Source organism: Stigmatopora argus, chromosome 4 (assembly GCF_051989625.1).
Source record: "Stigmatopora argus isolate UIUO_Sarg chromosome 4, RoL_Sarg_1.0, whole genome shotgun sequence".
Taxonomy (NCBI): Eukaryota; Metazoa; Chordata; class Actinopteri; order Syngnathiformes; family Syngnathidae; genus Stigmatopora; species Stigmatopora argus.
The window spans coordinates 3,671,589-3,684,395 of record NC_135390.1 but is presented as its reverse complement, the minus strand read 5'-3'; the positions used below and the strand labels follow the sequence as shown (position 1 = coordinate 3,684,395).

General features: G+C 41.2%; 1 protein-coding gene across 4 annotated transcripts in view; it reads left to right on the top strand.

Moving 5' to 3' along the window:
• Nucleotides 1-12,807, top strand: part of adcy3a (adenylate cyclase 3a) — a 60,378-nt gene that overhangs the window by 28,392 nt on the left and 19,179 nt on the right. For all 4 annotated transcript variants that reach the window (XM_077597930.1, XM_077597929.1, XM_077597928.1 and 1 more), the window contains 6 exons: nt 113-232; nt 2,739-2,881; nt 7,672-7,833; nt 8,883-8,970; nt 9,805-9,921; nt 11,265-11,539. In XM_077597930.1, the coding sequence (XP_077454056.1) occupies nt 113-232; nt 2,739-2,881; nt 7,672-7,833; nt 8,883-8,970; nt 9,805-9,921; nt 11,265-11,539 (905 nt within the window). The remainder of the gene's footprint in view (nt 1-112; nt 233-2,738; nt 2,882-7,671; nt 7,834-8,882; nt 8,971-9,804; nt 9,922-11,264; nt 11,540-12,807) is intronic.

The following is a 12,807-nucleotide window of genomic DNA, read 5'->3' as shown; positions in this document are numbered from 1 at the left end:
TACCTGATGCATGAGTCTTTTTGAAAATTAGATTCAAGCTGGACTAGATTCTTTAACATCTTTAACTGAGCCCCTACAATTCAAAGTGATCTTTTGTTCTGTTCCCCAATAGAAACTATCTGTAACTTCATCCAATGGAAACTCTCCTCAGCTGATCAACACTACAGATTGTAATGGTAGCATGAATACAGATTGTATCACACCAGATGAACCTGAAGAACTGGACACAAGGGTAAACGGTCCTTACCTCTCAGAATAAGTACAGATGACATTTACAAAAACAAGCAATACAATTGCTCTAAAATATCAACACCACTTTCAAATAGGAGACTTCGATAAAAAAAATAGACTAAAATATTATTTTTTAAAAGGTTTTGTATTGTTTTAAAGCAAAATTGTTTTTGATTCATGGCTTTTTATTCTTATCATTTATGTTTAATGTGTGCATGAATGTGAACTTTACACACTCATATCTAAGGCCGATTTCGAGTCCCCAAACTGCCTACCATGCATGTTTTTATTTTTTTTATTTTTTTTGGAATGTGGGCGAAAATCAGAGTACCTGGAGAAAACCCACACAGTTGAGAACATGCAAACTCCATACGGAGGGACCAACCTGTATTCGAACCCAAGACCCCAGAACTGTGAGGCCGACGTGCTTACCATTCGTGCATTGGGCTGCCCCTTTGTTCCGATCATTCTATAACAGTGGCTCTTAACCTTGTTGGAGCTACTGAACCCCTCCAGTTTCATATGCGCATTCACCCTTGACCGGACGATTCGCCGAAAGACGTCTCGCCGACGGACGTTTGACCGACGGACAGTTCGCCGAACGGACGTTTCGCCGACCGGACAGTTCGCCGAACGGATGTTTCGCTGACCGGACAATTCGCCGAACGGACGTTTCGCCGACCGGACGTTTCACCGACCGGGCGTTTGGCCGAAAGGACGTTTCACCGCCGCGGGATTTGCGCGCTCGCACCGCCCCCGGATCGTGTGTGTACATGTTTTTCTACCTCGGCCCGCGGGCCATATACGGCTCGTTAGGATTTTTAATCCGGCCCGCCGCCGGCGTTGTCCAAATTATAGTAAAAATCACTCATCACTCTCAATTTATTAGTCTACCGTCAATGGCAGCCCGGGAATAAGCACTCTTGGGCGGGCAGATGTTGCAGAACCGAGCCGTAGGATGAGTTTTCCCCATGAAAAGAAAAGACAGCAATTGGGTCAAATCCAGCCGAAAAGACCATTTGATAATTAAGTACAAATACTGGGGATTTTTAGACATCAGAACCGGGCCCAGGGTGGTTGATTTCCCTGGTAAAATGCAGCGATGAAGGGAAATACGTCCATATACGTCCATTCGCCAAACGGCCCAAAATGCACTAAAATGGGGTCAAATCCAGCCTAAAACAGCATTTAATGATTAAATACAAATACTGGGGATTTTTAGACATCAGAACCGGGCCCAGGGTGGTTGATTTCCCCGGTAAAATGCAGCGATCAAGGGAAATACGTCCATATACGTAACCGGTTCTGCTACATTTGCCCACCCAAGAGTGCTTATTCCTGGGCTGCCATTGACGGTAGACTAATAAATTGAGAGTGATGAGTGATTTTTACTATAATTTGGACAACGCCGGCGGCGGGCCGGTTTAAAAATCCTAACGGGCCGTATATGGCCCGCAGGTCGAGGTTGAAAAACATGTACACACACGATCCGGGGGCGGAAAGAGCGCGCGAATCCCGCGGCGTGAAACGTCCATTCGGCCAAAAGCCCAGTCGGCGAAACGTCCGTTCGGCCAAACGTCCGGTCGGCTAAACGTCCGTTTGGCGGACTGTCCGTCGGCCAAACGTCCGTAGGCGAAACGTCCGTCAGCGAAACGTCCGTCGGCGAAACGTCTTTCGGCGAATCGTCCGAGTACCGCATCCACCGAAGCCTACATTAGTGTAAAATAAAATGTTTTTTTTTTTTCAAATTCAACATATGTAAAATCCTCGCAGCACTGATTGGCCAAGCAATCTCACATGATCATCTGTAGCCAGTGATGGTCAAGTGGGGCATGTTATCGTGAATAGACATGATGAATCGATGTGTCTTGACCTCCATGGCAGAGGCTTCACCGAACCCCTAGGGTTCGATCAAACCCAGGTTAAGAACCACTGGTTTATAAGAAAAAATCTAACTTATTGGAAATAAAAGAGCAATAACATTATGTTCCTGACAAGTAAACTTTTGACCACAAGTGTAAGTCAGGTTTGCTTGCAGATTGTGATGTTTCTGATATGATCATCTCGTGGAGGTAATTGTGTTGTGTACATCAAGCCGTTGAAGATGGATTCACACACAACTCAGGAAAAGGAATCAAGATTTACAAAACTAGTGTTTATTAACAAAGGGAGCATCCCAAAAAATATGAGTATCAAAGGTATAACAAAAACACGACTGAGTCAGCAAATAAAACTTAGAATCAAGTAGGTCTCAGAGGATTGTCGGCCAAACACGGCGTTAAGCAAGGGCAAGTCAAGCAATACTTCAATAATCTGCTGATTGTGGCAGGTGTTCGTAAAGTGAGCTTAGAGCTTATGCTCCCGTCAAAAGAGCCGCATGTGGCTCCCGAGCCATAGGTTCCCTACCGCTTCTTTAGATTTTATCCTTGTCTTATATCTTTCATTCTACTACTGTAAAGCAAGTAATGACATGATGATGAAAACAATATAATTTTTTGTAACTGCAGGTCGTAAATCCTTCTTTCCCAAATCCTCGCCGGCGGCTGCGACTGCGGGACCTCGCTGAACGAGTGATTGATGCGCAGGAGAATGAACAGGAGCTCAACAAATTGCTGAATGAGGCTCTGTTGGAGCGAGAGACAGTGCAAGCGTGAGTCTAATTTTTTTGTCTTAACGGTTGCTTCTGCGAGTCTGCCAGAGATAATGTAAAACGTAATTTTCTTTATTTAGTAAAATGATCAATTCCCCTAATTATAATAACCTGAATCAGAAATATTTTCTCTAGTGTTTTTGTAACTCTGAAGGAATGATAAAAAATGATAACCTTGCTTTCCAATGCAGAGACTACTGTCCCTAATGGGTGTGTACGAAATACAAAACTGTCTTAACCCACGTCGTAAGTGCGTTTGAAGGCCAAATGTAAAATACTAACATGAGGCCTGACTAGTTGTCATGTGTTGTTGGGGTTGGTGGATGGGTGTGTTTTCCTGGTGTGTCCTGTCAGCGTGATTTGTATGCGTTTCGCCTTTTGGCTTCCTTCCCTAGTGTGAACCAGGTTTGTTTGATTGTCATCAACCCCTGTTTGTGTATTTGAACGCCATGTTTTTGTATGTTCTTGTGGGACTATTGTTTCCTGGTTAGTGATGTTGCCTGTTCATTGATGTGCGTCTCCCCCGTTAAGTTAGTATTTTTGTTAATTTCGTCTCAGTTTTTATTATTTTGTAGTACAGTGGTACCTCGACATACGATCTTAATCCGTTCCGGGACTGAGATCGTATGTCGAGCTTTTCGTAACTCGAGCGAACGTTTCCCATTGAAATGAACTAAAAACAAATTAATTCGTTCCAACCCTCTGAAAAAACACCAAAAACAGGATATTTGAATAGGAAAAACATTTTTATTTGTTCTAATTCGCCATATATTGACAAAGTAATAAATAACGAGTGGTTTAATGGTACTAAAATGTGTTTAATATAACTAAAATTGGGCGGATTTCGCGGAGGTTACAGAGAGGGACAGAAAGAGAGGGGAGGGGGGGTATCTTTCCACGATAACGCACTCGTAACAGAACAAACAAATTTAAATTAACTTGGATTAATATATACAGACACACTCAAACATATGTTTAATGTAACTTTACACAAAACTGAATTCTAATTTTGTTTTAATCTTTTTTACCTTTGTAATGGGTTGACTCCACCCGCACGTTCAGCTGGAGTCTTCAAAACGATCGCATCAAGAGTTGTTTGTTTTTGCCTTCCCTTCAAAATATTTCTAAAATGATGCGCACAAATGTCATCACAATACGATAACGCGCGACCACTTGCCAGGTTGTCAGGGTGCCTCTTTTCTACAAAATCCAAAAACTCTTGCCACTTCGTGAGCATGTCTTTGATATCTTTTGTAGCCAGGGGCCCCGCCTCTTCCACCGCCTCCCCGCTCCTGAGTTCCGGCAACAAATGTTCACTCTCCTGGAGCTCGATTAAATCCTGTGTCATGAGTTCTTCGTGGTGCTCGGCGATTAGGTCATTCACATCTGCCTCGTTAACCTCCAGCCCCAAGGAATTTCCAAGCGACATGATATCATCCATTACGAGTTCATCATGTGCAGCAGGGGCTGCTGTTTCAAAGTCTCTCTCAGCCCAGTGCTCGTAGATATATTTTATACACGAAAGAGACGCAAAAAAGACAGTGCCATGGCCACCTGGCTTGGTCGCATCTCGAAATTTTAATCGTATCTTGGGCGAATGTTTCGATCGAAATTTTCATTGTATCTCGAGCATGTCGCAGGTAGAGCTGATCGTAGGTCGAGGTACCACTGCAGTTTTTTTCATTAAAATCCTAAGTTGTACACCAGCACCTCCCTCGTCTTTGCCTGCTTCCTGCTCTTTGGTTCAACTTCACTTCGCAGCCAAAGGCAATCTTGACACCGGTAATTATTAACCTAACTCAATAGAGCACTTAATGAATCAAGTTCAAAATGAACTACGACGACCCAACTCCCAGGACCCCAGAGCTGTGAGGCCGACGCACTAACCACTCTCTCCACCGCGCCGCCTAGAAGTCACACTATTATAGAAAAATGTCAGTCATCTAACATTTCTCTTAAAATAAATAATTAATGACCAATCAAATTTCTGTAGGTACTCAGTGTGGCTCAGACAAACTTTCTCTGAAAGCACTGTCACAAACAAGTACGACAGATACGACTGCACACATTGTAAATGAACGTCATGCATTGACAGTCTTCTCTGCAGTTGTTATGGTTAAAATGAAAATATTAGAAAGTATGAGCAGGTCGTAAATTGCTGACTTTTCCTGGAGTTGACGCATTCAAAACTAATTACTGTGAAAATTGATTTTTTTCATAAATGTGAGCCCAGGGCGATGTTAGGGCAGAGGCCGTGGTCCTAAACCGAAAATAGAGCTCCGTCAGCGGACTTCGGGAGATTCGTGGTAGCGGAGCTGATGGTGGAATTACCCAGAAATATTTCAAAGTGCAAGCTCTGGGCAACATTACGGTGGACAACGTGGTCTTAAACCGAAAAGAGAGCTCACTCAGGGGACTCCAGGAGCCTCGTGCTAGCGGAGCTGATGGTGGAATTTCCCAGAAATGTTTGAACGTGCAAGCCCCGAGTGACGTTATGACTGACGCTATGGTCCTAAACCGAAAATAGAGCTCGCTCAGCAGACTCGGGGAGCCCCTTGGTCGTGGAGCTGATGGTTGAATTTCCCAGAAATGTTCCAAAGTGAAAGCTCAGGGCGACGTTATGTAAGACGCTATCGCCCTTGTCCAAAAATACAGAGAGCCCTTTGGGTGGCTAAGATGGCTGGATGCTGCGGAGGAGCAACATGGATGTTAAGTCGAGGCAGCTGGCTGATGTCATTACTCTTATCCAAAAATAGAGCTCCCTGGACGGATAACGAAGGAGGAGCGAAGTGGAAGTTTAATTTCCCCCAAAGCAATGACGCCAATAAAGATGAAGAACGTGGTGTTAGTACTTTGAGAAATCGGCAAGAAACTTTCAATATGGCTCACAGTTTGAAGCAAAGTGTCCCAGAGATTGATGACAACATGGTCAAAGCCGAGGAATATGGCAATCGTCTTGACACTTTAATGTCCTTGAGAAAAGCATATTTGTACCAAAAAAGAAACAGCTGTCACAACTCCCCATCAACATCTTCCTTGTCGAAAAAGCTCCTCCTGGAAAGCTCCCCGCTGGTGTCTCCTAAAGATTGATGATCCAATGCCTCTCGAATCTGACGAAAAAGACTTGAACTAAAGCTTTCAATAACCCTTTTTTTCCCTATTTAAATTAAGCGAAGAGGAACTATTTTCACTGTGAGTACAGTACTTAAAGTATTTACATTTTTTTATATATAGATTATATTTAGATATTAATGCATTATAATCTTTTCATTTGCTTATAGCTGTAAATTTAATAAATTCACTTTATGATAATTGTACTTTTGTACTTGTCTTTCTGTATAGGCTGTAATATGGTTGTAATAGAGAGTGCGAGAGAGTACGAGAGAGTGCGAGAGTGTGAGAGAGTGTGAGAGAGTGCGAGAGATTGCGAGAGATTGCGAGAGAGTGCGAGAGAGTGCGAGAGAGTGCGAGAGAGTGCGAGAGAGTGCGAGAGAGTGCGAGAGAGTGCGAGAGTGCGAGAGAGCGCGAGAGAGGATGCACTGGTAACGTAACATAAACTTTAAATTTAACTTAAATGAACTTGGATTCCTATACACACACTTAAAAACGTTTTAATCTTATGTTACACTAAATTTAAACCTTCTTGTGCAATAACCAAGGCAAAGAGCTTCATGTATTCCACCGTGGCTTTCGAGACGAACTTCATGACCTCTGAAATCATAAAGATCCTCTCGCGGCCTGGCCACCTGGCTTTCTCGAATGCTTGTATCTCAAAATTTGTCTCGTATCTCAAGGTAATATATTTGCTCGGAATTTTACTTGTATCTCAAATTCCTCTTATGTCGGGGCACCCGTATGTCAAGGTATTACTGTACTCCCTTTTTTCGTTTTAACTGTTTGCGATGCATGTAGCCAAAATATTATTAACAAATTCTGTGTCACAATGTTAGTCAATTTCACTCCAAGTACCAATTATAAATATTTTATTATAACAAAAGGTGGAATATCTATGAGCAATTCCTAATTTAATGATTTACCAATTAATAATGATAAGAATTCCCTCATCGCTGTTTGATATAACATATTGTTCTTGGACAGGGAAAACTGTAGGGGACATAAACGCCATTTTCAAAAAGTGCCAGGAACATGTATCCCCGTCCCCACCTTAAATTATGTCCGTACTTAGAAGAGGTATTGAATCCCTGTGATTTATTGTGTGTAATGTTTGATGTGGGTATTGAATAGGGCCGCACAGTATAAAAAATGACATTTTGAAGGCATGTGCAATATCTGTACTGCAAAGATGTGCACTATATTAAGGTAAAATTTTCATTTATGTGCTTTTTGCTTTATTGAATGTATTTGTCATATATCCTCTGAGTTTAAACAATCAGGATCAAACTTATTAACAGATTCCAATTCACAGTACTACATCCCATATATTGTTTTTCCATGAGCTACATCAATTACATGGTTGTTATTTACATACAATTTAAAATATTTGATTGAGATTTCCTTTTTCCCCCTCCCACAGTTTCCACTTAAACACTCAAGTTGAAATATTTGTGCAACGCCACAGTTTAGGTTCAATTGCAGTTGATTGGAACAAAATAAATATAACATTTTATTTCTCTTTGGTTGAAAAACGCATGTTAATTTTATTAGATATAAAAATACATTTTCTTTTGGAAAATGTAAGATATTGCAATAATATTAATAATGTAATAATCAAAAACAACTAGTATTTAACATTCTACAACTTGAATATTGTGGTTGTCTTGATTCCTCAGTTTAAAGGGGAAGCATACAAACCGTCTCTCTCTGAGGTTTATTGACCCAGACTTGGAGACTCGCTATTCTGTGGAGAAGGAGAAGCAGAGTGGTGCTGCCTTCTGTTGTTCCTGCGTTGTGTTGCTCTTCACTGTTGCCATGGAGGCCCTCATAGATCCCAGGTTAGTTAATTCTTAAGGGTAGTGCCTTTAAATATTAAGATTTATTCAATGTGAACTACCCTTTAATCATTAATATGCTTTTAAGCTTTCCAAAGTAATTTTAGTTAAAATGCCAAGAAAGTTCTTTATTAAGCTCTTCTAGCAGGTCCTGGTATAGGTAGAAAATTCAGCCTGTAAAATATTGGGTGACTAGCGCCAGCCGAAGATTGTAGAAATGAAATCCAATCCAATCCAATCAAAGCAGAGTTATGACATTTGGTGTTAATGTGAGAAAATGAGAGCCTACCTCTGTTCAATTGAACCACTGTTAAAGGAATATTTAAAAAAATTGGGTTCCGAACAAATAGTTTCTACATTTTAGATTACTTAAAATAAAAAAGGGACTAAACCATGAGCGGGGAAAAGTCATATTGACAGAATGAATAAATCTTGAAAAATGTGGGCAGGGTCCTGGAGCCTATCCCAACAAATTATGGGCAGTTGGTAGCGACACACCCTGAATTTGTTGCCAGCCAACCGCTGAGCACAATAGCAATAGCACACTTATTTTTAGGGATAATTTAGAGTGGTCAACCACCCTCCGTACATGATTTTGGGATGTGGAAGGAAACAGGAATCCCCGGAGAAAACCCATGCAGGCACTTGAAGAAGATACAAACTTTACACAGGAAGGTTGGAACGCCCCTGAGATTGAACTCCTGATCTTAGAACTGTGAGATGGATGTGCTCAACAGTCTTCCACTTGTCTCCTAACAAGCTTCTGTTTTGACCAGGACCAATGCAAAGTGCTCTAAATGCATGTGTGGAAAAAGGTTTATTTTGTGAGAGAATAAATATTGAAAGCTGTGGACTTAGCTATGGAAAGTTGGAACAGTTTCCTATATTTGGCCAGATGTCAATATTTAATATGATTGATCTGCCACCACTGCCCATGCCCACTGCTGCGTGCCTTCCAAGTTGCGTGAAACTATGAGAGCCCGCTTTGCTCTATATTATTATAATTATATTTTTCGCTTGGCGACTTATGTTAATTTTGTTTTTGTTAACAGGTTGATTGCAAACTACATCACATTTGCAGTGGGAGAGGTTTTACTGTTAATCCTGACCATCTGTTCTTTAGCCGCCATCTTCCCCAGGGTAAGGTTAAATTCTTTAAGGCTTCGATTTGACTAACTGTGCCCATCACTAAAGCTACCAACGCATGTGCTTCGTCTCCCTTCTCGGGCCAGCTGAATATCTCTAACCTCACTTTGGTGAGGTCAGGATTTTTTTTTTCATTGTTGCTTCTGTAAACTGTTAATGCCAAGGACAAGGATTAGGAAGATCGAATCATTCTTCAAATATTCTGCCTTTGGAAGTACTGTGACATTTCAAAGTAGACATTTCTCCCACCTATTCTTTGACATGTCACTTTAGGTGGTGGGATAACACAAATAGATTTCCTGCCTTTCCTGGGTGCTGGTGAAAAATAAATGGATTATGAAAGACTTTATATGTTTTATATATATATATATATATATATATATATATATATATATATATATATATATATATATATATATACACATACATGCATACACACACATATATATATATATATATATACATACATATATATACATATACACATACACACATACATATACGAAAATTAAAAAGATCTTGTGGGAGGAGGTTCAGCAACAGCCAACATGCATGGCGGTGTGCTTTGCTGTTTTGTTTAATGGCTACCATAGTCTTTTAACTGACATGAACTCATTTCACTTTTTTTTTACCTAATTGCATGAATCAGAAACTTGCTTAAGATGGGCAATTTACAAGGGACTGAGTTTGAGTTTCTTGTCAGATGCAAACTGCTAACAATAAAGCCTAAACATTCAGCATGGTAATGAAAAAAACAGAGGATGCATGGAAATGCAAAAAGTAACAACTTTGCAAGGTGTTTGTTTTCATCTGTTTCATTGAAAAAAGGTTTTTCCTAAGAAACTTGTTAGTTTCTCAACTTGGATTGACCACACGCGCTGGGCTCGCAACACCTGGGCCATGGCAGCCATCTTCATACTTACCATGGCTGACATTGTTGATATGGTAAGATGAGTACTCCATTACTAGAAAAAAAATATATGAGTGAATACCGTATATACTCGCATATAAGCCACGTTTGTTGGACAAAAAAATGATGACTGAATCGAGGGTACGGCTAATATGCACATAAAAACAACCTGCACGAAACTGCAAGTTGACGACGGCATGACAATGGTGTCATGGCGCCGTGACGTCATGACGCAAGACAATGCGGCCGATAGTCGTTAATTTCAAAATAGAGAAAAGATAAACAGATAAAACGCTAAACAAAATGTATTTTGACATCTATGGATATAATTCAAGGAAAAAATAAACCGTATCTTCCATAAAACATGAAAAAACTCACTTGTGCCAGTCACTCTCACAGGGCGTCACCATCTTACCATACTTGAACGTGCTCTTACTGGCCAGACGGGAGTACACTTACTTGTGCCTGCTATTGCTCGCTCAGGGCGCCGACACCTTACCGTAGTTAAACGTGCTATGACCGTAGCGTTTACCATGTCAGCACATCACAATAGTTAAGGCTGATCGAAGGTCTTGCGGTCGATTGTTAAAATATAAACCTTGATTCCAGCGTAATGTGTATGCTATTATTGCACCCAGAGACTTGGTGAACGCTACGTATACCGCTATTGGCATATTTCCTAGTTGTGCTTACATTAATTCCTTTTTGAATTTGTCTACGTGCAGACAACACCCTCCCTTTTGGAACACACAAAAGAAATGATTGTACATTTGTAATGATGAAATAAAACAAAATTCCGCTTTGATTTTTTTTCTTCTTTTTATTTCTTGTTCGAAAGTGACAACTATTGTAGTAACATGAACCATTGAAAAAAATTGAGATATTTCGGCATTAGAAGCAATTTTGCCGCCACAACATCTTAAACTTCTGGTAAGAAAATTGTAATTTATGTCATTAAAAAGCATCGGTTCTCATCAAGATAGACTCTTTTTTCAAATTGAATAATTTGATATTTTACATTTACAAAGACAGCCATATTAACGTATGATATTGACCCTAATAATATGCTTTTGATTCATACACTATCTCTGAAATACCACGTGTGATTATTTTTTTTCAAGATTTTCCATTCAAAATAACACATTTGTACTCCCTATTAAAACCATAAATATGGAGGTGAAAATTGTGAATCAGGTGTCATCTTATAAGCGGGAAATTGTGAAATTCAACAACTTTAAGGGTGCAGCTTATACGCACAATTTTAAGGGTGCGGCTTATATGCAGGTAAATACAGTAGCTGTGTCATGAGCTGAACTTTGGTGATAAAATGAAATGACCTTAAAAACTGTGATAGAGCTCATTCTTCCCAATGTTGCAGCTGAGCTGTCTGCCTAAAGATCCTAAGTCAGTCAGCTCCTCCACGGCATCCTCTTCTTCCACCTCATCTAGCCCCGAAGGATGTGTGAACAACCCCAAATATTACAGCTATATTGCTGTGCTGGCACTTATGGCCACCACCATGCTGGTTCAAGTTAGTCACATGGTCAAGCTCACACTGATGCTGCTTATCACAGTGGCAACTGGTGTTGTTAATATATACAGTTGGAGGGACATCTATGACAGCTATGATATGGCCCGCTTTCAAGGTTACAGGTGAGAAAAACAAAATCATGCAATGTGGCACTAGTGTTCTTTTTTTAATTCTTTTTTTATGACCCTGTCATTTTACCAGGTTTGCGTAACAATTTGCGTTGTAATTTTCTAAGCCATTTTATTCATTCATTTTACGAACTGCTGGAGCCAGCTAACTCTGGGCACCAGGCAGGGGACACCCTGAATCGGTAGCCAGCTGATCAATCGCAAGGAGGCAGACAACTTAACAGGCTCACACTCATACTTAGGGGAAATATAGAGTCTTCAACCTGCCTACCCTGGATGTTTTGGGGATGTGGGAGGAAACTGGAGTACTGTCATCCTTCACCACTTCGTGTTTTTATTATATTATTATACAAATCAAAAATGTTAAAAAAAGAAGACAAAATTCACGCTGAAATTCGCAAGCAAAAGACACTTCCCTGTCTTCCGCTTGCCACTCAGAAAAATGGCGTGAGAATGTCACGCCACTCAGCTCCAAAGAAAAAAATGGCGGGCAGAAGGTAATGGCCATCATTTTATCCAGAAATAGAGCTTTCTGAACAGACTGGATGGCCGGGAGGGTGAATTTTTTTTTCCAGAAATGGCAGGCCCGGGCGGCCTCACTGCGGCGACGTCGCCCTTGACCGAAAATAGAGGTCTGGACGGCAGGGAGCCTCGGTGAGAGTGGATTTTTTTTCAGAAATAAGCGAAAATAGAACTCGCTCAGTGGACTAGATGGGTGGGATGCTCGGGGTTGCGGAGATAATGGTGGAATTTCCCATAAATGTTTCAAAGTGCAAGCTCCGGGCGACGTTACGGCGGGTGCTGTCGCCTTTATCCGAAAATAGAGGCGGCTCTGGCCCCTTTTATACAGGGCATCCATGTTTGTGGACCAGTCTAGTTTGTTGTTAAGGTGAACACCCAGGTACTTAAAATTCTCCGCGATTTCAATGTCCGTACCCTGGATGTTCACCTGAGTGGGCTGTTGAGGATTTCTCCGAAAATCGATGACCATTCCTTTGTCTTACTGGTGTTGATGTAGAGGTGGTTTTGCCTACACCAGTCAACCAAGGCTGTGATGACTCCCCTGTACTCTAGGTCGTTCCCGTCCATCACACGTCCAACAATAGTGGTGTCGTCAGAGAACTTCTGGAGGTGGCAGGTGTCTGTATTATGTTTGAAGTCTGATGTGTAGAGGGAGAAGAGGAGTGGGGAGAGCACCGTGCCTTGTGGGGCCCCCGTGCTGCAAGCTACCACATCAGACGTACAATCCTGAAGTCTCACAT